General features: G+C 40.2%; 1 protein-coding gene across 1 annotated transcript in view; it reads right to left on the minus strand.

Moving 5' to 3' along the window:
* GAB2 (GRB2 associated binding protein 2) overlaps window positions 1–27,105 on the minus strand; it is a 252,651-nt gene extending 225,546 nt beyond the window's left edge. The window contains 1 exon segment of the mRNA XM_051987210.1: window positions 25,394–27,105. Coding sequence (XP_051843170.1) covers window positions 25,394–25,468 — 75 coding nt within the window. The 5' untranslated portion in view covers window positions 25,469–27,105.
* Between the last annotated feature and the right edge of the window lie 226 nt (window positions 27,106–27,331).

The raw sequence follows: 27,331 nt of genomic DNA on the forward strand, positions 1-27,331 counted from the left end.
AATGTATCATCTACCGCAGAGTTGTCAAGACTCCAAAGGGTTAGTAGCAGATTTTTTTTTTAAGTTAATAGAAAATATTTAGAAATGGCTTTGGGGATAAGAGAGGGTTCAGAAATGAATTTGTTATTTTAAAAAATAATGAAGATTAGAAGTTTAAGAAAAGTTATTGAATTTTAGTTAAAATGGCTTTAAGAGGCAGAAGAGCATGGCATAATAGGAGAGTGCTATAATTAAAAGTCATGAAGATTTGGATTAAAATCTTGTCTCAGACATGGACTGTGTGATCCCAAACAAATCACTTAACCTCTGATTCTCTGCTTTCTCATCTATAAAATGGGAAATATGGCACCTGCATCATGAAAATGTAGACAAAGTGGTTTGCAAACACAAAAGACCTGTGGATTATGTTTAGTATGATTACTATTATACTCATTATAGTCACTAGCTTGTAGATAGTGGGCACAGTGTTACTTTTTGGACACCTCTTTGCTTATCTGGGAATTGAGAAAATGCTACTAGATGAGCTTCAAGGTCCTTTATAATTCAGACCTTTTTTTGAGTCTGTGGTATTGATTTTCGATTCCCCATTAGCAGAAATTTGTTCCACCCTTCCCAATCTGAAAATCACTCTCCCTGATGAAGATAGAAGCAAAACAATAGTTAAATAATTCTGCTTTCTCTGTCATATTTCTCAACATTCTACCATCTGCCTCCAGACACTGGGATTGGATTTTTATTCTTGTTTTAAGCCTAGTTAAAAAACACTTAAATTTTTTTCCTTTGCTTTTCCCCCGACTAAGCCTTATGCATTTGGGGGCTTTAGCTTCCACTTTCAATCTTCCCACCCTGACAATGGTCACCTATGATGACAAGATCACCATCTCTATGCAGAGATCCAGGTGTGTTAGCAGAACTGTCCCTATGTTCAAAATGCCAGCCTCAACAGACATAGCTTCTAGAGGTCCCTATTAAAATGCCATGAGACATATAATCCATAATGGAGAATGACAAAGGAAAGTTGCCCAGGAGACAGGTCAAAATGAGGGCTATTCACAGGAAATGGACATGTAAAATACCCAGCATGGACAATCGTCAGACATTTATTAATATTTATGATTCACCGTGCCAGGTCTTCCAGAAGATACAATAATGCAGGATGGATTAGGAAAGGGGATTTGAAGTCAGAGGACCTAGATTCAAATCCTACCTCTACTCTTAAGTATGACCTTGTGGGGGAGTCCTTGGACTTTCTGGACCTTTTCTGGAGATTAGATTAGGGACAATTGGGGGTGACTTGCCCAGGATCACACAGATAGGAAGTGTTAAGTATGTGAGGCTAGATTTGAACTTGAGTTCTCCTGACTCCAGGGTCAGTGCTCTGTCCACTGTGCCACCTAACTGTCTCTAGATCAGGGATTCTTGTCCTGGGATCTATAAGCTTATGTTTGTTTTAGTTAATTACTGTATTTTGGTATAATTGGTCTTCTTTATAATCCTACAATTATTTTATGTGTTTAAAATATTATTCTAACATGGGATCCCCCCAAATAGGCTTCAGTAGTCTGCCATAGGAATCCATGATAGAAAAAAAGAACTTCTGGGCTAAATGATTGAGAAAGGTTTTTTCTAAATAACATCCTATGCTTGTTCTGGGATCTAATATTTGAGGAGGACACAGCATCACAGCATCATGTCGTAGAAAAAAACACTTTATTTTCACTCTCTCTCTCTCTAAGGGGAAAGCAATCAGGTTAAGTGACTTGCCCAGAGTCACACTCTATCCACTGAGCTACTTAGCTTCCCTAAAGGGCACTTTATTCTTGAAGACAGTGGCCCTCGGTTCAAGTTCTGATTCTATTTACTACCTGTGACCTTGGACATGCTATTTAATTTCTACTAGGAGTTGGGGTTTCCCCCTCCACCCAAGCTCTGCAACTGCGTGAACTCAATAGGTATCAAAACAGGTGTGTGTGTGTATGTGTTCCTAAGGATGCTGACTAAGGCTTCCCTTGACCTTGCCTGCCTTAAAACAGGTTACAGCTGCCACTGCCATGAACTTCATGTGGGATAGCAGCTTGAACAAGGAAAACAGATGCTGACATGTCCCACCCTCTGGTTCAACAAGGCTATACAGAAGGGGCTGACAAGCTGGCACCTGCCTTTCACAAGCTGAATTTTGCCTCGATTCCCTACCTGCACCACAGATGGCAGAAAACTGCCTACTCCCCAGACTAAGGAGACACCTGTAAATCAGTCCCATGTCACATGTCTTAACAGAGGAGGATAGAGCAAATCAAGGGACAGAGAAATGGGTAGAATTCCTGTTTCTACCCAGTATATACCTCTAGAGTTTACCAGGACATTTGCCTTTTAATTTGTAGAAATAACTGGGTGGGGAGAGGCAGAGAACATTTCCCTGTTTCTCTGGAAAATTCATTTAATAGATTCACAGAATGCTAGGGCTGGAAGAGAAGTTAAATAATATTTGGGTTTTTCTCCTCTCCATCCTCTCATGTTATAAAACAGGAAATCGGCCCATAGAGATGATGTCACTTGTCCAAGGTCACTCATTTTCCTCAAGGTAAAGCCTGGATTACAACCTAAATGTCTAAAGAACATTAGAATGAGGATACACTTTTTTTCCCTTCAAATGAGCTATTACAATTTAACATTCATTTAAAAAAAATTTTGAATTCCAAATTCTTACTCTCTCCAGCCCTTCTTCCACCATTGAGAAGGCAAGAAATTTGATATCCATACACATGAAGTTATACAAAATATTTTTGTATTAGCCATGTTACCAAAAGAAAAAAAAAGGCAAGAAAAATAAAGAAGGTGAAAAAAGTATATACTTCATTCTGCATTATGAGTTCATCAGTTCTCTCTCTGGAAGTAGACAGTGTTGATCAGAATAGCTAAGTAAGTCTTCACAGCTGATCGTTGTTACAATGCTGCTGTAACTGTGTATGATGGTTTCCTGATTCTGCTCAAGTCATTTGCATCAATTCATATAAGTCTTTCCAGGTTTTTCTGAAACCTTTGGGGATGTACTTTAAAGAAAATGTCGTCTAATACCTCTTAGCACTCCTAGCACACTATAGGCTCTTCAAAAATATTTGTTGATTTGACTGGACCTTACCTTCACTTTGTTTTACTGAGATACAAGATGGGTGAGGAGATACTAACAATATTTATGTGGTGTTGGAACTAAATCAGGGAATGGAATAATGACACTCAGAGAGGAACCTAGAGAGAATATGAATGGATTTTGTGAATGTGGGAGATGGGTATTTAATGGGGAAAAAGGCTAAGAAGATATGGAGAAATCAGAACGTGGATATCAAAGAGAATAGGAAACTAGAGAACTCATCTGCAGCTAAATTAGGGATTCATTCAAATCAAGAAACATTTATGAAACAATTACTGTATGCAAAGCACTATGTTAGATGCTGGGAATAAAATAAGGAAAAAATCAACTATATCCAGCTTTATTCTGGTACAGCTCATTCCACCATAATAACCAACAGAATACGATTAGAAACAGCTCTGGATGGGGATCCAGGTGATCTAAATTTTAGTCCCAGCTCTGAAATCCACCTGCTGTGTAATCTTCAGTGAGTCTCCATCATTCTCTGTGCATTTCAATTTCCTCGATTATAAGATAAGATGTACAAGCAAAGCTCAAAGTCACCTTTGTCACTAACATTCTACATTCTATCTTCTAAGGTCCCCTCCAAGTCTTTGTTCTATCACAGTTCTATGCTCTTCTCTTTTAGGAGTCTATGATTCTAAAGAGACATGAAGATGGTGATCTCTGGAACCTGAAATGATTAGAATGAAGTTCCTTCTATGTAGAATTAATCAAATCTTTGGCCATTAAAGTGTCCTAGAGAAAGTGGAAGAATGTTTCATTTCACTACTAAATTCCCAATTCTAGTTACTGGCTACAGAAAAATGTTGTCCCCTATTGAAATAAATGTCTCCGTATTGAAAATATATACAAAGTACTCCTGCAAGTTAGAAATCAAGTGCAGAGTCCTTGTCCTCTAAACTTGTCAGCCCACATAAACACAGCTCATTCCAGACTATCACCTCCTAAAGGGCAAGAACCGTTCCTTATTTATTATCTCTAAGATAGTGACAAACATTAAAGATGAGCACAAGTGATTAGCTGCAAAATTCTAGGATCATGTTAACAGAATCTCAGAATGTGAGAGTTAGAAGAGCCCACAAAATCCCCCTCATTTAACTCGTGGTCCACAAGATAAGCTTTATTCATTTTATAGACTAAGGGGCATGAGGTATAGAGAAATAAAATTATTTTATTAGATAAAATTGGATTAGTGGAAGACTTGAAACTAGAACAAACTCTCACAATAACCTGTGAGACCTAGTAACCTAAAGTGAACACCTAAACTGTCCTGGACCAGCATTTTTCCTCCTAAAATATACCCTTTCTTTTTCCCTTGCAAAAGAAGCCAAGCCTACAAATTCTTTTTAAAGCCAGACTTTAAAGGTAAGAGCTGGGGAAACAAATTATTAGCCAAAAAAATTCTAACAGATAAAGACAATGTAGAAAAAGGAGCTGAAAAAAGAGGACGTAGTGAAGGGAAGGTACCAGATTGGAGAGGAGGGGGAAGAATGGTGAAATCCAAGGAATGAAGAATGAATGGTTTGATTTCTTCCTCAAAATGGAGGTTCCTGGAGAAGAGGGCCCTACAAGGGCAGAAAGAGAAAATGCTAAAACATGGGGGCTAATACAACTACTTCAAGCAGAGGTTCTTAATCTGGAATAGTGCACTCTGCACAGATTTGTTAGTAGAGGCACAAGTAATTTTATGTACAAACACATATAGTTTCCTTTAATACACTTCATTCAACACGTGAGTCTGCAAAAGAGGTTTACAGATTTTGCCAGAAAACCATGGGAACCATAATACAAAACCTCATCTTATTGTATAGGATATATATATCAGCTGTGTGTGTGTGTGTGTGTGTGTTTTCTTGGAGCAAAGGCCACACAGAAGATCCTTTGGCTGAAAGAGACCACAGCTACATAGCCCTCTGAGTCCAAGATGCAACTGGTTTTTTTCAGAGCTACTTACAAGGAAGGTATTCTTTCACCCACACTAAGGAACCTTTTGAACTCTCTTCAGCCTCCCACCACAGCCTCAGCTCTCTGAAACAAAAAGATTCCCATTGGTAAATGGTTCCCTGAAAAGGGAAGCTCTGAGTCATGTTCTTTCCCAGCACAATCAACAGCAGGGATACCTAAGGTTGAGAGCTTTAATGGACACTCTGGGAACTACAATTACATCCTCCTCAATGTACTGCAGAGCCCCCAGTACAGAGTTAAGTGACCACACATGAAAATCACCTCACTTCTTCCATCCCCAAGTCAATTATGACAATCTGATGCTATTTAAATTTGGCCTCAATCAAGCCTATTTTTCTTCCTGGGTCTGAGCAAGCAACTAACAAGTCTCACTTTTCCCAAATCGACACAAACTTCCCCAAATCTCGAGGGCAAAGAATTGGCTCATTCTCCATCCAAACAACTTGACTGTCATTATCTGTCCTTCTCCAGATCTCCATTCTCTGTGACACATTTCCAAGAGGGACTCTTAGTTAATTAACTACTAGTATGGACTCTTGCAGCAATCTTCATTCTCTTGTATCTTCCCAAACAACCAGTACAATGTAGTATATATAGTTAAATACTTAAAGAGTATTTGATGATGGAACAGCCATAAGTTCTCCCATTGATGCTTCACATGCTGCTAGCATCCTTCTCTTAATGTACAGATTTAGCTTATTGTTGTTTCAGTCTCTGCTCAAAACTCTTCCATGATTCCCTATTGCTGAGCAAGGGATAGAGCACCAGCCCTGAAGTTAGAAGGACAAATTAAACAAACACACACACACACACACACACACACACACACACACACACACATCCTTAACAACCCTATTTATTCTTTCTTTCCTTCCTTTCTACCTTACTTCTGCCCTCTCTTACCTTGCCACTGGAAACACACATACACACACAAAAAAAAAAAGAAAAAGAAAATCCTTGTTACAAATATACTCAGTCAAGTAAAACAATTTCTCAAATTGATTGTATCCAAAAATGTATCTTTACTTCTCTTGTTAAGCAGTGAGTAATGTACTTTACATTAGTTCTTTAGTTGATCATTTCATTGATTAGCAACATTTTTCCTTTTATTTTAAAACAGAGCAATTCATTACAATATTACTATTTCATAGTTTTCTGTCCCAGTTTCTGAATCATAGTTATGTTCTTTGATATTTCATATACCACAATATCATGCTTCCAAAAATAAAGATTAATAACTAGAGATATATCTTTCTTTTAAAATTTAATTTTGTTTAGTTAATAAAAACCCACCTTCTCTTCTTCCTACATTGCCTTACTTCCCACTGAAAAAGAAAGAAAAACAAACCCCTTGTAATAAATATGCAGCAAAGCAAAACAAATTCCTACATTGGCCAAATCAAAAAAAAAAAAAAATACATCTCCTATCTCTTTGTAACTCATTTTCAGTTGTGTTTGATTTTTTGTGACTTCCTTTGGGGTTTTCTTGGCAAAAACAATGAAGTGGTATGCCAATTCCTTTTCCAGCTCATTTTACAGATAAGGAAACTGAGGCAAATATCTGAGGCTGGATTTGAACTCGGAAATGATGACTCCACATCTGGCACTCTAACCATTTAACAATCCTTCTATATCTTTGGTTCATCATATTTCCATCAGGAAACAGGTAGCAGGTTTCATCACTTATTCTCTAGAAATTGTGGTTGGTCCCTGCACAGATTAGAGTTCCTAAGGCTTTCCAAGTAGTAACTTTTTTTTTTTAAGTAAAGTTAGTTGTGCATGTGTCATTTTATATATATATATATATATATTTGTGTGTAGTTTGATTTTAGATCTAAACTTTCTATTTCCTCTACCTCAGTGTTCTGATCCTTAATAAGTTTTCAATGAACTAAATTTGATTAGCACAAAGACTGAAATACAAAATGAGCTCTGAGATTGGACCAGAATACAAAGAAAAAAGCCAAGAGTCTGTCACTTCTTGCTTTGGGTTCCATGCTGAAGATGCCCCTTACAAACTATAATTTTTGCCCCAAAATAAATAAAGGTTAAAAGAAAAAATGTTTTTCCATCCACAGCTTTCAATGTGAACTTATTGGTGAATAATTTCCATTAAGTTTATAAATGATGACTTCCTTTTCTTTAGTTCAAAATTCCCTGTCAAGTATGGAGGGGTTTTCCCCTTTTCAATTCAATCATTCCATTTTACAGGACTGGTCATAACCTGTTTTTAGCCTGCCTTTCCAACAGGGTGGGAACTCCCTTCAAATAACCCAGGAAACGGAATCCCCCAATTTCATCAGGTTATCTCCAGCCATTGAGCATGTGCCCAGATTGTGCCACTTATTAAGAATAGATCCTCTCTTCATATCTCTGGTTAAAATGCTTCTATTCCCCATGTGCCACCTCTTCAAAAATGTCATCTTTTTTCCTTACTCTTCAGCTAAAAGTGATCCATCCCTCTTCAGATGTTCTTAAGTACTTTGTACCACTTTCTACTATATCTTTCAGAAGTAGTCTCAGAGCCATTAAGACCTGAATTCAAATTCCACCTATAACACATTATGGTTCTGTGACCATGGCCAAGTCACATCTCTTCTGAAGGGTTCTAGCCAACTCTCTGAAACTCAGTTGCAAAAACAATACTGACCTGTCCTTGATAGATACTCCTTCCATCAATGACGAAATTAATTGTAGGTCCAGTCTCTTTCCCTGCCTATTCCAGTACCCATTTCTCAGATCTCTGTCCCCATAACTATATTGTAAGCTTTCTGGAGGCAAAAATATGTCTTTCCACCTTTGTATCTACAATTCGGGGTGGGGATTTTAAATATTACAGACAATTAACATTTGCTGAACTGTGAAACACAAAGTTTTGCAAGGGTCAATGATGAAAAATTATCCATGCATATATTTTGAAAATAAAAGGCTTTTAAAAAATGGACATTTTACTAAGCACCTGTATGCACCATACTGTAAGAACATTTAACTAATATGCCTGCTCTCCTTAAGCTTAAAGTCTTGAATGGGGCCACAATATAAAATCTAACACATGACATATACATAATACAATTTAGCAGATATTTGTTAAATGCCTAAATCATGTGAATTTAGGCTAAAATTCTCTTGTAACTCCAGCATAAACCCTAATGCTTAGTACATAATAAATGCTTATTGACTGATGAAAACCAATTAATCTCTTCAGTCTGGAAAAATTACTTAAGAGGAGTTCAAACAGCATATTATACGCAAAGTGCAGCATGGAAACTTTTGTGAAATTTACAACCAAGTTTACCCTTTCTTTTTCTATCTCCTTCATGATCAAGAGATGTTTTTGTGCTCTCTCTCTCTGTGATTTGTGATTTTATTGATCTAGGTGCTCCCTTTACCTTTTTTGCAACTCACACACTTAGAAAGTTGCTTACAACACCGGTTTTAAGTGACTTGTTCAGAGTCATACAGCCAGTCAGCTGCTTGAGGGGGGGCCTTGAACCCAAGACAGCTGTTATGACTAAATGGCCTCTTTATAGGCTTGAATCTTCTCTGTTTTAGATTTTTTCAGACTACAGCTTACTTTCTCCCAGTATTCATTCTTGCAGATGGTTCTTCATCTCTGTAACCCTTTGTTTGTTTGTATACACAGGAAGCTGGCCATAAACACTTTAAGTAGAGGGGTGGGAGGAACATTGGTTTGAAATATGGTAGCTGCCACTTATTAACCGCACTACTCATGCAGGTTACTTTACTCTAGGTGAAGAAAAATGCTCTGGACTTGGAGACTGGAGCACTTCTGATGCAGTCCTTATGGCTGTGCATTTCAGGCAAGGTCCCATACCTTTCTGGGAGTTTCCATTTCCTCAATTATGCAAAGAAAGACAAGAAATTATCTGTTCCAGCTCCTAAGATCTCTCTCTCTCCCCCCCAGTTCTAAACTCTAGAAAGCTTCTGTTTCCTCATCTGTATCATGAGGAGCACACACTATTTTTATAACCTACCTTAGAGGGTCGTTGCAAAGAAAACACTCTATAAAACTGAAAAGTGATATAAAAACTAAACGTTTTGTTGTTCTTTTTATTGTGGATTCAATGATCACAAACACCTCAAAACACAAACAGACTGCATTAAAAAAAAAAAAAAAAACAACTGAACATCTGATACATTCAAGGTATTTTTTAGAAGAAACATATCTATAAGCATAACAAGTTAGTAACAAATTGTTCTACTGATGCCCCCTTCTATGTCCCACCCCTTCTCTCTGTATATTTTAATTAAAATGCTGCTGTTTTTTTCCCCAGGCCTGTAACTACCTATGAACGCATCTCTTTTTTCCATTTTTACCAATATGTATAGACAAGCAAAATAAATGTACATATTGGCCAAGTCTGAGAGGTCTCATTCTGTACTCTATTCCAATACTACTGGACGTCAGTGTTATTAGTGTGCAAGGGCAGAGCTTCACCTTTCTCTCCAACACCATGAATTTAATCTGCTACATAACAGCCTGCATAGGCATTTCTGCTCCCTATTTACCAAGAACTTCCAGTGGCTCTGTTTACATCAAGAAAGACACTGCTGGAAGCCCCAGGTCCAGATGAAAAAAAGTTTCTCATCCGGAAGCCTCCCCAGTTCTGTCCTATGCTCATGCAAATAAGGAATCACTTTGCATCTCTTTCCAGAAAGTCTAGTAAAGGCTTTTTGCATAGATGTATCCAACCCTGACAAAATTATTAAGGCAACCAGGAGGGAGGCTGTAAACAACTCAATTTCTAACACTGACAAGTACATGACACCCAGGAGGTTTTAAGACAGGTTCTGAAGGATAAAGCAGGTCTCTTCTAGAATCCAGCAATTTTTGATGTCTTGCTTGTCCTTTAGATAGATGGGTGTGTTCTAAAGGGTAAGGGCTAAAATCCTGGGGAGGGGGAAGGAAGAAAGGAGGACAAGATCGGTTTTTTTTTTTTTTAAGTTTCCATGAAAACCAGTAAATCTACCAAGCAAAATGTCATGGCTTTGAAATAATATTCTGTGGCACTAATTGTTCAGTCACAAAGCAGCATGTGATCAATGCCCATATAGGTACCTGACCAACATCCCTGGAGAGGCAAGGTTGCTTTAGTCCCACTTTATACAGGGGGGAAAGAGGGAAACAACCCTGGGAAGAATTTACAAGAAGGAAGCAGCAGGGCCATCACAGAATCCCCAAATTTTAAAACTGGAAGTGAGCTCAGAACTTCTCCAGTACAACCCATACCAAAATAAGCATTTTAGACAAGCAAATGATAGTCTAGAGCATGGCTTGAAACCGGATTTCAAATATTTAAGGACATCTATCATACGCCATCTCTCTCCAAATTCCTCCCCAACATTCTCTTCCCCGCACCTCCTCCAGTACCTTCAATTGTGCTGAAAGCCTCCAAGCTAATAAACATTCTTCCTAACATTTAATGTTCAGAAGGGCACCCAATGCTCCAGAGCTGGGCTAACCAGGGCAGAGGACAGTAGGACAAATGTCTTCCTTGTTGGACACTAACGCCTTTCGGCGCTGTCTAAAATAGTCTCTTTGGATGGCCACCATGTATCATTGACTCATTTTGTGTTTGCAATTCAGTCCAGCCCCCAAACTTTTTTCCACAGGAAATGCTGCTCTACCATGACCCCCCTCCTCCTCCTTATCTTATCACTGGGCAATAGCTTTGGTTCATTTTTCAACTCAAAGTAAAAGATTTCAACTTGAGTCCTAGGGTTCCATCTTTGTGTAGTTAAGCCCAAAGCTTTATCCCTTTGGAATCCCTTTGGTTCCCGATTATTTTCAGGTGGGTCAGTTATCTACAATTCTGAAAATATTCCATCTAAGCCTTCACACAAGTTCTGAATGCAAAGTGTTGAATACTATGAAGCTCTGTACCAGAGAGCAGATTACCAAACTAACATCAATCTCCCAACATACACTCTTTGGATCTGGTCAGAGAGTAAGAAAACCAGCATTCAAACAGAAACCTTCTGATTGCCTCAGAGATCTCATACTTCTGTCCTAGTAGGCAGCAATAGCTTCTCTCAATCAGTTCTCCCAACAATAGCGCTGAGCTCCCCTCAATGTTAGTGGCTTTCTCTGCTGATTATTTCCTATTTTCCAAGTATAAATCCTGTGTGTATCTCTGTGTGTATACACAGATAAATGAGTGTATACATAATTGGTATAATCTGTCCCTCAATAGAATGTGAGCTACTTGGGGGACTATTTTGGCTTTCTTTGTATCCCCAATGCTTGGCGAGGTAACTAGACAGAGTAGATGCTTAATTAATGCTTCCTGACCTTGTTTTCATTTGTGTAAATGGCATGGTACAGGGACACAGATCATCTAATGCCAATTAATCCAAATACCATTTACTAGGCTTCAAATTCAGTTTTATATTTTAAGTATTAGATTTGTTTTTGTGAAGCTAATATTAGGATTGCTTAGCACTGAAATCTAATCTCATACACCTTTGCCTCGGAAAAAGAACTCACCTCTTTCATCTGTAATGTGAAAGGATGCTAAAACTAAGAAATAAAAGACCTGATCTCCTAGGTTACTTTTAAAAATTAAATATTTTGCTAAAAATTTGACAACCATCTCTTAGGATATGACTCTGGATTGGCCATTTATATTTAAAATCATTTCACTGCTTAAATTATCCTGAGTTTCCAAGTCTCCATTAGCATTTTTTGTCTATTTCTATTCATTTTTCGTCTTATATGGTCTTTTTTGTTCAGTTCTTTTTGTAGTATATGGTTCTTCGTGACCCCATTTATGAGTTTTTTGGCAAAAATATTGAGTTTTTTTTGTCATTTCTTTCTCCAATTCATTTTATAGATGAGGAAACTAAGGCAAACAAAGTTGTGACTGGCCCAAGATGATAGAGCAAGTGTCTTCCTGGGCCTTTATTCCTCTCTTCTAGGTCAGCTTTTTTTTATTTCACATTATTTTCTAAAAGTTCTTCCAAATCCTTTTATATTCCTGAGACATATCTGACTTAGTGATATCACAGCATTCTATTACATTCACTTATCACAATTATTTCTCAACTATTTAGATTGCTTTAGTTAGTTTTAATTACATATACAATTTTAATCTAATCTAATAAATATGAAGATCTTTGTACGGCTTTCTTGCTTCTTATCTCAGGATATATTCCCAACAATGGGTCAAGGGCCATGGAATTTAGAAACCAACTCCCTCTTTTTTTCAGAGGGGATGTGGAAGCACAGGAAGCCAGAGCACCAAGGAGCACAGTGTGGTTCCCAACCAGGTCCTTTGACCTCAGCTCAAGTATTTTTTCCACTATATGTCAGACTGTCTGAAGTTCTGGCTCCACTACATAACTCTTTTCTAGTCTTTAAAACAAGAAGGGAGTGGATTAGACCAAGGATTCTTAATTTTTGTGTGTCTCATGGAAATCCCTTTTGTAGTCTGTTAAAGTCTATGGACACCTTTCTCAGAATAATACTTTTAAGTATATAAAATTAAAAAAAAAACTTTAGATTACAAAGGAGATCAATCATGATGAAATGCAGTTATGGAAATCTAGTTAAAAATCACTTTGGCAATGGAAAGAGTACTGGATTTGGAAAGAAAGGATATGGATTCAAATCACAGCTAATGGTGTCACCTTGGTCAAGACATTTCCAAAACATTGTAGATCTCAGTAAAATGAGAGCTCTAAACCCTACAATTCCTATGATCACCAAGGTATAACTCTTCAGTACGACAATTGGCCACATAGAAGCTCTTTCTCCTTCAGACTGGGACGTATTTTTTCCCATACACAACAAAAGAGTTTACTGCACAGAAGGCAGAAGTTTTTGTTTTTAAATTTTTTTAATTTTATTTTTAACTTTAGAAATCAAACAAGCACATCTATAATGTAATAGAATAAAAAGATAATTGCACATGACACTGTAAATCTATTATGTATAATTTGCTGTTCCTTTTAAATATATAAAATTATCATTAAATTTATTTTTGTCTTTTTTTTTCTTCCATCCTCCTGCCTGAGCTCAGATGGCTACCATTAAACACAAATATGTGTGTGTGTATGACTATTCTATATTGTCAGTTTTTAATCTGGATGCAGATAGCATCTTCCTTCATTGTTAATTTTGTTGTCCTTTATTGTTAATTTAGATACTTATAATTATCAAAATGACAGTCACTCAAAGTTGTTCTTAAAATAATAATGCTGTCACTATATAATATTCTCTCTTGGTTCTGTTCATTTTACTAGGTTGGATCTTTTTTGTGTGTGCTAAAGTAAGGTTTAAAACATAATTTCAATTAAATTAAGCTAAAAAGGGTGTGTATAACCAAAACAAATGTAGCCAAGGTTGGAAGGAAAACAGAAAAATTGGGAAAACATTTTTATAGACAGTTTCTCAGAGAGAGGGGAAAGTTTTCCAAACAACTCTTTAACCTCATATACAAATCCCATGTCATACACAACCTCCCCAGGAAATGCTCCTTCCAGGTGAATGTTACTCAGGAGTCTCATCATAAAATCAAGTCTCTTTCCCCATCTCCTAGATTTTTTCCCCCCTCAAGCTTATTTTTTTCAGGAAAAACTTTTAATTTCCTGTGACAAAAATGATCTGTCTTAGAAGTCTGAAATTTTGTGCTTTGATCAAGCTTAAACCTCTCAGGCCTGTCCCATGAGCTGGAATAGATATTAACATCAATAAAAGTTAATGATACAATCTCAAATATGCAGTTTAAAATGAGAAAGTCATATCTAGAATTGGAGAAGACTTGGATTCTAATCCCAGACTAGGCTATAAAATGACCTAGATGGAATAGATATAGGCACTATATGATTGAGCCTGGATGCAAGGAAAAAAAACAATTTTTTGCCTTTTTTCCCCCATTCCCTAGCACCTAATATGCACTTGGCACATAATAATTCCTTAAAATGCTTGTTGACTTGACCTGTGAAATTAAGAGAAGCAGTTTACAGGAATAAGGCGATGAGACAACCTGCGCTCTGCCCAAGATCAGATGGTATTTGGAAGATCATTCTCATTTCTGGGTACTGTATTTTGGAAATAACGTTGATAATCTAGAATGTCCATAGAGGACCAACTAGGGCTCTTTGTCTTTGTGTATATTAAATGAACTGGGCCAGGAGAACATATACTAGTTGTCCTCAAATATTTTAAGGGACCAAACTGTCCTAAGGATTAGATTTGTTCTATTTTTCCCAGGAAGCACTATTAGGAAGAATAGATAGAAGTTGCATTGAGGAAAATTTACATTTAATATTAAGGAAAACAACTTGACAAAAGGAGCTATCCCAAAATGAAACATCTTGTCTCTGGAGGGGGACGGGAGGAAGTTTGTTTTTAGATATCTTTAAGAAAAGACTGAATGACCACTTGGAAATATTATAGAAAAGCTTGTCCCTTCCCCCTCTTTCCAACCTCCAGCGTCCTCTTCCCACCCCCACTCCCCATCTCACCCTACTCCCCTACTCACCCATACAATAGGATTAGGTGGTGATAAATCTCCTACCATTATACAATTTTGTATTCATCAGCAAATCACTCCCTCTTCCAGAGCCTTCATTATTTACAAAAAGGGATACAAGGTAGCACTGGAAAACAGTCAATCAACTCTGTGCCAGGTACAATGCTTAGCAGTAAAGATGCCACAGTATAAAAAAAAAAAAAAAGCCCCTTGACTTAAAGAAGCTTACAAGGTAAGACAATACACAAAAGTAGCGCAGCCAGGTGAGAAGTGTGATATTGGTAGGAGGTGCTTCCTCCTAAATGGATGTTTTTCAGCTCTCAAGGCTAATGCAATGGACAAGGGCTGTGGTATCAAACTCAGAAGGCCACATACAATATTAGAAAAAAAAAAGAACAATAAAAATTTATATATTTTTTATTAATACGTTAACATTAGACAGGAACTACATTTTAATCTGTGGCACTCCAGGGTGCTGTGAGTGCTGAGCCACCTGATGATAACTCTGATCTAAATATGTCTAAGTTTCTAGAGAAAGTTTTCTAAATTCCATAGTACTGTTCTTTTAGTTTGGTTTAAGGCAAAAAGTAAAAAAGAAAAAAAAAATCCCAAGAGTTTTATCATCTCCATACAAATGACTCCCAGCCTTAGTTTCTCCTGAGCGCTATTTTTTACCAAACTAAAAGTCCCAGAAGTATCTCCACTCAGCTGCCAGTGATTTTCCTAAAGTTTAAGTTCAACCATGCCATCTCCTACTCACTAAGCTCCAATGGATCCCCATTATCTCCAGGATCAAATACAAAATCTTGTCTAGCATTCAAAGTTCTTCACAACCTAGCCCCTTCCTACCCTTCCAGGCTGCACCCATTCCTCACTCCCTGCCATGTACTCTTGGATCCAGTTAACATCAGCCTCCTGGCAGTTCCCTGAAAAAGATACTCCATCTCTCATCTCTGGACATTTTTTCTGGATAACCCCCATGCCAGGAGCACTCTCTTTACTCATCTCTACCTACAGGTTTCCTTGGCTTCCTTTAAAATCCAACTAAAATGCTACCTTCTAACTCCAGTGCCCTCCTCTGTTAATTATTTTCTATTTATCCTGCATATAGATTGCTTTGTATATATTTGATTTTTTTTTTTTATTGTTTTTCCCATTAGGCTGTGGATTGCCTGAGGGCAGGGCTGCCTTGTTGCTTCTTTTTTGTATCCCTAACAGTCAGCACACAGAAAACACTTAATAAATAAATGTTGATTAATTGATCTCAAATCAACAAGTCTAAAACAAAAGTCATTATCACTACCTTCTCCCCAAAATCCACCTCTCTTCTAAACTTCTGTATTTTAGTCCAGGGCTTTATCACCAACCTTCCAATTTCACAAACTCAGACTTTAACTCCTGAAACCCACTCCTACTTATCATTTAAAGTCCTTCACAATCTGACCCCAATTTTTTAAGACTCCCCTCCTCCAAGGCTATGGTCCAGTTCATTCCCCATCTCTGTGTCTTTGTGTCGGTTGCCCCTCCCCACACCCAACACACTCCATCTTCACCTTTACCCCCTTTATTTCCTTCAGGAGTATGTGAGCACCAACTTTCACTACAGCCTTTCCTGCTCCCCCTCCATCCCTCCTGAAATTACTTGCACACTTTTATACACGTATGTTTTGTTGCTACTGGGAAGGTATAAATTCATGTAGTATTTTTTATCTCTGTGCCCCCAGCGTCTAGCATAGTGGCTGGCACTGAGAATAGGGGTTTAGGAATAGATGCTAGACCTCCTTCCCCCCCCTCCCCTGAGATAATTGGTATTATCTTTACCAATAAAAGTCAGAGAGCAGGATCACAGTATGCCAGAGGCAGGACCTGATATTCTGAGACCTGCTCTGTAGTCACCATCTCACAATCATAGATGGTTGATGATTGGTGAGACATAGACAATAGTGATGTCTCCCAGATAGCATAAAAAACAAGTAGATTTAGAGTCAATTGCTTTGCAGTTTGGTTGGTTGTTGCCCTTCAATTCTAGAGAAAGAACAAAATAACATGACTGTGTTGGACACAAGGTACAACTGTGGCTGATTAGACCAATATGAGTTCTGAAGGTTCTACCACAGGTTTGCACAAATAATAGTCCACATGAGTATTTGGGTTGAAGATGTCTCTAAATTTGTGCATCTCATATTTCTTTGGAGCTACTGCTTACTTGAAGCTTAGTCATTTATTATATATGTAACCTTGAACAAGAGGATTATGCTTCTAAAAGTCTCAATCTACTGTAAAAGGGGAATAACCCAATTTGTATGTCTCTTCTCAGTAGACTGTAATTTTAAGGGGTTCTGGAAGCATTACAGAAATCCGAATTGGTATCATATCATCTCTATCACTCAAGGAGGAAAAAAACATTTCCTATCATAGGGTTGATTTATAATTGGCTTGTTCAGGAGAATATGGCTTTGCCCACTACATTAGATTTTCTTCTCTGATGTCCTCCCTGGGCCTCTCCATCCATCTTGTTATAGGACACCCTTTTTCCTGGGACCCACCTTCCTTCTCAAAACCTCAGGGCAGGGGCTAGATTTCGGCTATCATTGAATACCAGAAACCACTTACATACCTAGATGTAAGATTCCTAGTTAAAGCTCCATGGATAAGGAACTTCCATTTATTGCTTACAGTCCTTAGCATAGTAATGAACACAAGAATAGTGATAAAATTTGCAATGATAATAATAGGAATATGAACAGAGATTTTTACTCCCATAGGTAACTTCCAGATGAGGAAACCCCCTGTACCAATTTGGCACCTTCTCTGCTACTTTTGGTGACATGTCCAGTATATTTCAGACTCGAATCCAGTGTATTCCGGGGTGTTAACTGCCTCTCTAATAACACTTTACACACAGTCTCACCTGATCCTCCTGACAACTTTAGTAGCTAAGTAGTATATTAGTCCCATTTTCTAAGTGAAGAGACTGAGACCCAGAGAGGTAAGGGACTTGTCCAGCTGTCCTCACAACCCCTCCACGGAGGCAATCCAAGTCTCCTCAGTCTCAAGTAGATCTTCTTTCTTGTAGTCTCTGGTTGTCTCCCTAGCATAGCATAGCTGGTAAAAGGCCAGCCAGTATGGCTTTGCTCAAAGGAATTAAATCAGATAGATCGGCAGCTTCAAAGCAACTTTATTAAGTGAACAGTGAAGGCCTCCTTTCCGGCTCTCTCCATCTTTACTTCCCCTGGTCCTAAGCCACCACAGGGAAAACTTACATAACAATTAAAAGCACTGGGATCTCCAATCCACTCCTCCCCTCTCTGCCCTGGAATGACCCTGGGGTTGGGGAAGTTTACCAAGAGGAGACTTGTTCCTTTCCAAGTTTACAATTTTTGTCATGATCAGGGACAAAATGTGGGCAATGTATTCTGATCAGGAGTAGGCTCCTTGAGGCTGTGTTCTCCATCAGAGGAGGAAGTCAGATCCTCCACTGCAAGATGGCCAATGGTGAGGATGGCAGGACTGATAAGGGTGTTGGAAAAAGACCCAAGTCCAAATCCCAGACCTTCCCCTAATTGTTGTGGGATCTCTTCTGGACTCCAGTATCTTCATCTAATGAGAGGGCTAGACTGAATGATCTTTTACGCTCAAACAGGCCATGAATATATGGGGATGGAATTGCATTCTTTCAAGATTACTTGCACAAGCAGCCTGTATTAGGGGAGATCAGGAATCCTGTCCTTCAGAAACAATCACACAACTACTGTTTATTCACTCTGCAACCCAGATCACACAAGAGTCATGTTCCTTTTCTCATCTATGTGCTCTGACTCCCCGATGTTGTCTACAAGGAACTAACTTTTTCTCATTTCTACCTCTCTTAAGCCAAAACCCTCCCTTCATGGCCTATTTCAGGAGGCACCTTTCCTCTGTAAGCAATCTCCCCTTCTCCAAGATTTCCCTCAACACCTTTGCTTGGCCCAGTATGTACTCATCAAATGCCATCTCATATAATTGTCTGTTTCGTCTCCTCTGTAGATTACAAATGCCTCATGTCAGGATCAGGTATTTAGTTTGTTGCTATATTTTCTGCTTTGAACAGAATCTGTGGACATAGAGCAAACAAAAAATTTTGCTCAAGAATAGATTTAGAAAAAAAATTTTAAGCTTAACAACTCAGCAAATACAAAACAAAATGTAGAACTGAACCTTAAATAAGTTCAAGAAATCAGAAGTTTTATAATTAACTACAAATAACATTCACTGTCCAATTCAAGCATCATCCCTGCGGTTGAGGGCATCTGGCCTGTCTAACATGCCAGATTGTCCTGCAGACCAGGGACAAGACTAGGTAATCTCTGCCATTACCCCTGCCTGTTATACCACCTGTCTCAGAATTTTCTTGTAATAATATCATATAACATATGCTGAGAAGGTACCAATGACACACTGGATAGAAAACTACCTTCAAAATCCCAAAGATTTGGGTCGAAGTTCTGTCTGACACATACTAGCTATATGATCTTAGCTTCCCAATGCTCTAGGCAACTCCCAGTTACCTTGAAGGTGCTGAACCTCATTGGTGAAGAGAGTTCTTTAGACTAGAGAAATCCCAATTCAAATCCCTATCTCCTAGATATTTATTATTTTAGAAGTTAAAGAAAATTCACAGAAACCAATCTACATTCAGGCTTATAGATTGGATATAACCAAAATACAAAAGGAAAACTTTACTTAAGACCTTAATATTGTCAATAAGTGTGGCAGCACTTCTTAAAATTACCTGAGCTAGAAAAATAATTAACATTTTAAAAAACTAGTTTTTGGCATTTAAACTACAGAAGTGAAATTTATTTTTAGAACTTTCAAGTTTAAAATAGGTAAAATAGACAAAATAGGCACAGGATTTTAAGTATCATAGTGGGATGGTGATAATGATGATATTTATTTCACTGGTTTAAAAATTTCCAAATCAATCTTTCTTTCGTACTTACACAAGTCTTAGCTATCTGCAAAAAGGCCATTTTCTACATTTAGGCCTTAAAGAGACTAAACACTTATCAATGTGTCTAAGATCTCCACAGAGTTGGAAAGATAGGCCCTGGAAAAGGCAGGTGATATACTAAGGGCTGTCTTCCAATCTCAGATCTCCCACCAGCTAATTAGATAATTCAGAACAAGTCATTCTATCTCTGGGGGGAACTGTGGGTTCTTCATAGAAAAAAATAAAAAAAAAAATCCTGTACTACCTCCACCTTATAGTTTGGCAGGAACAAATAAACTAATGCACACGAAAGCTGTTTAGTGGTACACAAATTTAAGGTAGAAATAAGTCAATATTCTTCCATCCCAAGGGGTAGTATTACACACATAAGCATAACACACATCTATTGCAGCTGGAGCTATTCAAACATCATTGTTTATTACTATTTGGTCCATAGACTAGAAGCAGATTGGCCCTCAGGACCTCACTCACAAAAGTATGAGAAACTAATTACCACTTTCCTGAAATGTTCACTTTTCCATACAGTGAGAGGAGGAACTGAAGAACAGGGATGATGAAGAAACATCAAGGAAATTCAGTCTTAGTGGAAACAGTGAAGAAATACAAAATTTATTTTAAAGCCACAGCAAGGAGAGGGATAGAGACTAGAACTGTGATTTGACTCTAAAAGGAACTCCCAGGGGAGCAAACTACTCCGTGAAGTCAGTATCTTCTCTGCAAGGTATATTGTCTTAGAACTGCCTTGGGCATAGGGGTCACAACTTCGGATGCCATGATCTTCTTGAGAACTAAGGATAAACAACAATAATCCAGATAAACTGTCCCACTGGGGACCCAAGTGGCCATTTCCAGTTGGGCAATACAGCTCCTTTTTTCTCTTTCCACCTCCACTCACTTCCTATACCTTCTCCAATCCTTTTCTCTCCTCTGACTCAGGTATCATACACTAACTGTGGATTCTCTGCCTAAAGGAATGTAAATTTTGACTGCTGAAACCCCACAAGATGGGGATTTACAGACTAGATTTCTTTCATAAGGACTATACCTTAAACCCAAATCACTCAGGCTCAGCCAACAACAGGTCACAGTCCAAGCCCCATCTGGTCATTGTTTGGGTCCTGACTGCCTCAGAGATAATGTAAATAGCAACCTTTCTGTTTTTGGTCAGAAATCCCATTTAGTCTTTTCTCCAATTGGATTTTATATTTTTTTATTGAGGTATAATGGGCCATTCTTTGCCTCATTTCTTACCTTGCCTTAATCACTGAATGGGTAATTGTCTCAGTCAAACTGAAACCTGTTAAAAATCTTAAGTTAAAAAGGCCAAGCTCTCCCACTGCCTTCAGGGCCAAGTCCAGTCAACCTGATCTCTATCTTGCCACTGGACCCTGAAGGCTCTGAAGGAGAGTGTGGCAGGTGACTCTGCACAGCGCCCCCCTCATTTAAATCCAACTCTTTTGCAGGTCATGGCAACACCTCCCTGATGTCATGACTCTTGAAGAACAAAGGAGAGATAATAACAATATCTACATATCAAGGTTGCTATGAGGATCAAATAATATTTGTAAAAAGCACTAAGCATATGCCCACCATATAGTAAATACTATGTAATTGCTTATTTTTCCCTTGCTGGCTAGATTTCTTTAATGATAAACCCTCCCCCTTCCACGCCTTTCTCCAAGAATAAACTCAACTACTCTCCCCTTTCTGCAACAATCTTTTCCTCATATTTCCTCTTCTCCCCAAGCTAGTGCTTTCCCCCTAAGATGATCTTTTATTTATATAGTTTATATGCCACAAGTCTGTAGATATTTGGATGTTGTCTCCTTCATTAGAATGTAAGCTGCTTTTGATCCTGCTTTTATTCTTTATATACTCAGCACTTAACACAGCACATTTACTAGCTTTGTGAACCTGGGCAGGTTACTTAACCTCTCCCTCTGCCTCAATTTCCTTAGGGACATAATAATAGTACCTACTTCCCAGGATCACTGTATGTTGTTTCATATATATATATATATATATATATACACACATATATATATATGTGTGTGTGTGTGTGTGTGTGTGTATTTATAGATATTTGCACAGTACAACATAATCTCTTTAATATCAATTACCTCCACCCCACGTAATAGTGGCTATTTGTGTTTCTCTCACTCCACTGAAATACTTTGGCCTCCGAGACCATCCAAAACACTCCCTTCTCAGATGCTCCCCCAAACAATAGAATATCTCAAGAAAGGGGAAAGCCCCCACCTTCTAATTATTCAGATCAAGCCACAATCTCCAGGCCACAGTCACCCTTTCAGTAGAGGTTAAAATCCAGGGAAAAGACTACAGAGTTTAGAATTTTATCCACTCACCCCCACTCCACCCCCTGCCAGTTTTTACAGAGGATAAAAGTCAGTTTGGGGTGATCTGTCAGGAATTACAGACTGTCTGATGTGATTTCCACTCTAGCAGACTGAACAAGGAATGTGGGCAAGGTAGCTGAAGAAGTCTGCAAGGTTTTTATCAAAATAGGGAAAGAAAGTGGAAATAAGGGCAACTCCACCCCATAAACATGCCTCAAGCTACAGAATCGCTAAACAGGGGATGATGTTTTGCCCCTGGATAGTTTCTATTCCACTGTGAGAGAAACAGTTTTTACTTATACTTCTACCCAGTCTCTCCACCCAGACTAGTCCCCCAATCTGGTGAGGTGGATCAGAGTTGAGAAACTGTGTAAAGCGAGATCAGACTAGAAACTCCATGACTGATTAAAGAGACCGGGCTTGGAAATAGAGAGTTCAGAATTTGAATCCCCCATTAGCTAAGTGACCAAGGTAATCAAGTTACTTAGCACTGAATGACATTAGCAAGTACCTTAAACAGATGAAGGCCTTAGATCTGACAGCTAAAAAGAGTAGTTACTTTGAACTAAAAGGCATCAAAGTACTTTCCTCCCCTCACTTAAACCCTAGCTTAGTGCCATTCCACCAGAGATTTTCTGATATTCCTTGTTTGTTCATGGTATTTGCATGTTTTCTCCCCCATTAGAATTCTGGCTCCTTAAGGACAGAAACTAAAATTTTGTCATTAATTTTGCTTTTCTTCCTCTAATGCTTATCCTAAAGCCCTGCAAACAGTAGGCACTTAAAAGCTTTCTGACTTCCACCCATGGCTGCCAAGATAAAAGTCCCAAGGGGAGTCTAAGATACAGCCTTCACAAATCAACAAGAAGCTTCAGTAGCAAGACTTTGAAACAAACTTCCTTAGAACAGGTTCAAACTTTTACAGTATACTTTTCTTTCTGTTATTGTTTTCCCAGAAGGGCTACAACATCTCTGGGAGATTTTAGATCCACCCACCCCATCCCAGCTAGTTAAGGAACTTCTTTTGCTGGTAAATTTAGGCAGGTGTCTCTCTTTGGGAGGGGGGGGAGGAATCTTCACAGGAGTTTCTCAGTGAACTGGAAAGAGGGGAAAGTTTTACCTCTAAAGAAGAAATCATAATACTTTCTGATTAATTTTTCTGAGTTCATAAAAATAAAATCCATATAAACACCTGCAAGACCTTGTGCAGATAAGACTGAAAGCAAAATTTCTGTCCTCAAAGTACTTACAATTGAATAGAGATGAAAATAATGGGGATAACTCCAATACTAATTAGAATATGCTAAATACCTTAAAAGGAGTAGAGAGGATTGGATTACATGATTTTCTCTAAAACCACTTCCAATCTCATGATCCTCTAAAGCCCATCTGACGAGGGAATCTACCCTTTACCACCCCAATTCTGATTCCCCAAGCCTTCCCCAGCCATGACCTAACAAACATTTGAAAACAGAGGACAAAAACTTCCTTTGAAAAACAAAAAGTCATTTCCTCAGTCCAAAGGCCAGAACTCACTTGGTTCTGATCTGGAAATCCAAGACAGGAAACTCTGGTAAGCTTCCCCCTCCCCTCCACCAGTCCCCAAAAGGACCGCCAGCCACTGCTCACAGCTGACAGTGGGCCGGGTCTATACACAGTTCCCTAGATGCAATGCAGCTGGAAGGCAATCTCTCTCTCCCTTTTTCTCTCTCTCTTTCTCTAGCCTGTGGGAGTGACTTCAAGGAGACCCGATTACTGGTGCAACTCCTTTCGGGAGGAAGAAGACCGAGATGAAAGCTGGAGGGAGTAGGAATGGGTTTCGGATGGACTTCCAAGCGGGTTTCAGAATAATGCTGTTGAGGGAAGCAGGGATCACCTCCGGAGATGATAGACAAAGCATCCCCCTGAAAGCATCTCTAGCTAAGACCTCTGCTTCAGACATCCCAGATCTTGCCACCGAATGGCACACGCTTGCATCCCCAACCACTCGAACGTTAGTATTCTTCGGATAGGGTTTGGGGCATTGGACGATCGTTCGAAAGGCTTTCGGCGCTTCCAGGTTCTCAGTCTCTAGCTAAGCAGGTAGGCTTGCTCCGTCTCATTCTCTGTCCTCCCTCCAAGAGGCCGCCTCAGTAATTTCAATAAGCTCTGTCAGCTAACACCACCTGGCAACCGAGAACCTTGATCTCTCTCCCTGAGCTACCCGGGGCTTGCAACCATAAAACCCCGGCCGGTTTGAGCGGACAAACTGCAGTGTCACCATCAGGAAGGGGGAGGGACAGCGTGTGTCTGGGAAACAGACTAAGGCAAAAAGGAGAAAACAAATGAGTCACTTGATACAAGTTGTGCACATGCGATGGTGACGTTCCCTTCGCGGATGGCAAGGGACACAGAATAACCCACTTAGACCCCAGAGGAGCAGCGTCAAGAAAGGGAGAAAGGGGCCAAGGGTGCGCGACCAAAGGTGACCTATTCCTGCTGCTGCCCTATCTCGAACCTGGACTTGGCCCTTCTCCCCAAACCTTGCCCCCACCCAGTGACTTCCACCATCCACTCGGCTTTCCCCACCCCACCCCCCTTCTTCTCTGGAAGCTCCATCCACTCCACTTAGGGCTATTTAAGATCTCTCAGCCCGCGGGAATCAACTCTCGCTCTCTCTCTCCAAACCCCGTAAATAACAACTTCAATACCGTACGTGTTTGCCACTGAGACGCCTAAAAGGGCGACCCCTTCTCCTCTTCCTCCTCCTCGCCCCCACACTAATATATACATAGATATACGCAAACCAACAAGAATGGCCCCCTCTGGACCAGCGGGGATCGATGGGTCACCTCTTCCTAGCAGCCCCAGCCTCCCCCCTTTCTCAGGCACACCCCTCCTCCTCGCCTGTTTGCTTTCTCCTGTGCACCTGCGGCAGGTGTGCTCACAGGCTTCCCGGAGAGAGCCGGCTAGGGACCGGCCTGGGGAAGCCACGACCCCGACCCAGCCAAGTCCCATTTTAATTTCTTGGCTTTCACTTTCACGCTCCATTAGCACGAATTCCTCCCGGCAGCTTTCCCGCCCCGCTAATGGGGCTGGGGAAGTAGTAGTTCTCCTCCCCCCCCTCCCCGCCGGCCTTCAGCTCCTCCAGGCTCCCGCAGTTTCTCCCGCCAGCCCGTGGAGCCTGACTCCCCGAGACGTCCATCCGTGCGTTCCGCACTCCCCCACCACCACCCCGGTCCCGGTCCCCCGGACTCCCAGGGACCCGGGCAATCCCCTGGCTCCAGCCCTGCCCCGCAGCGTCAAGCGCTAGCGGCCCAGAGCACTGCCCAGGGAATGGCAAGAAACAGTCCCCCCTGGGGCGGCTCCCAGCCCCCTCCCCAGCATCCACCCCAAACCCCCGGCCCCAAGCCGGCTCCCACCGCTTCCCTCCGGTTCCTGCCGGACTTACATAGCGCCTCAACTTCTTCTCCGGGGGTGACTTCCTCAGCCAGCCGGCACACACCACCTCCCCACCGCCGCTCATCTTCGCCCAGGCACCCGAGGGGGGCTGTATCTGCCGTAGCCCCCGGCCAGGGGCATTCACCAGTCACGATCCACTCGCAGTCGGCGGCCTGGAGCGGCCCCCGGGAGCTGTCGGGGTGAAGGTCTGAGCAGCCCCAAGGCTCTGCCGCCTTTTAGCACGTCCAGAGCAAGCCCACTACCCGGGCCGCGGCTTGAACCTTCCCTGCTGCGGCTGAGGGGCGCTGAGCGCGCCGCGTCCCAGCCCGTTCTGCTCACAGCTGCCGCCAGAGGCTCGCGCAGACCCACGGCCACGGCCACGGTCGGCTCGCGCTGTCTGTGTGCCTGTCTCTGTCTCGCTCACACACACAGAGACACTTTCCAAAAAAACAACCCAGCTGTTTGGGGCTCTAAAAAGGCAGGAAACTGCTTTTGCCCCGGGTTTCCAACGCGATTTTTTTTTTTTACCACGCCCACATCGCAGTGTAAAGCAAGGCACCGGGTGAGCCGCTTTAAAGACACAAACACGGCGGCTGCTCAGCTGTGGACGGACTCCGGGCTCTGAAGGGAGGAGGCTGGGGGAGAGGTGGGGTCAGCGGGGTGGCGATGGGAGGTACGCGCGCCTGCAGTGGGAAAGGCTGGCCCCCTCACCCGGATGGGCTTTTTAAAGCACACACACACATATGTATGTATGTATATATACACACATAAATATCAAGCTATATTAAGCTTAGACTAATAATAAATCACATTAAATCAATCACCCTTATCTCTAGCGTAGGAGAAACAGTTTTTGGGAATCCGGTAAGAGCAGAATTCGAATTTTACTAAAGATAATTCCTGTAAATGATTGATTAAATCACTTGGTTTCTTCGAGCAGATTGACAACCCACAGGCATTTATCAGGCGCCTACTATGGTACAGGCATCGTGCTAGGTGCTCAGAATATATATGCAAAGAATGAAAGGATTCCTACTTTCAATGAGTTTACAATAGGAATAATGCAGAAGACACTGATGGAGTAGAAAACTCCTTAGTAAAACCCAATCTCGACTTTGCTACATAATATCTGTGTGAATATAGGTAAATCTCATCTAGTTCAGTTTCGGTACTTAGAAAATGAGGATGTTGGAAATCATCTCTGAGGTCCCTTCCAACTCAGTATAATCTCCTGATCCTTGTAGTAACCTATATAAGGGTTAAGAAAATATGCATAAAAATAACGGTTTGGTCATGTACACTTATTGTGTATCTAATTTATATTTTAATATATTTAACATCTACTGATCATCTACTATCTAGATGGTAATCTGGGTGAGGGGGGGAGGGGAAAAATTGGAACAAGAGGCTTGGCAATTGTCAATGCTGTAAAGTTACCCATCCATATAACCTGTAAATAAAAGGCTATTAAAATTTTTTTAAAATGCATATAAACTCATTATTATTCCAACTCTGGATACAATTTACCCTCCACAAATGTTACTGAGACTCATTTTTCCCATCTACAAAATGGGGCTAACTATACTGCCACTCCTACCTCCAAGGGATATGAAGGAAGTGCTCTGTAAACCTTTAAAGGCTTGTAAAAAGAATGTAAATTGTGATCAAATTTGCACTTCCTCTCTCCCAGTGTTGTCCATTCATTCAGTGAACATTAAAGAATTACTGTGTGCAGAAATTTGTGGGTGTTCCAGTCAGAATTTGAACCTAGCTCTGTCCTCACTACATGTTTATTATACAGTGCTGAGATTGCACTGAGATGGGGGGAATCTACCAGCCTCATCAGAAAGATGGAACAAATGTCAGCCTTTTATGCCTCTCCAAATAGAATGAGGGTTTTAACAGGGGAGTCTTCGGAGGAGAGCATAGTATTTGGTTATTGATTTTT

Source organism: Antechinus flavipes, chromosome 3, assembly GCF_016432865.1.
Source record: "Antechinus flavipes isolate AdamAnt ecotype Samford, QLD, Australia chromosome 3, AdamAnt_v2, whole genome shotgun sequence".
In the NCBI taxonomy this organism is placed as follows: domain Eukaryota; kingdom Metazoa; phylum Chordata; class Mammalia; order Dasyuromorphia; family Dasyuridae; genus Antechinus; species Antechinus flavipes.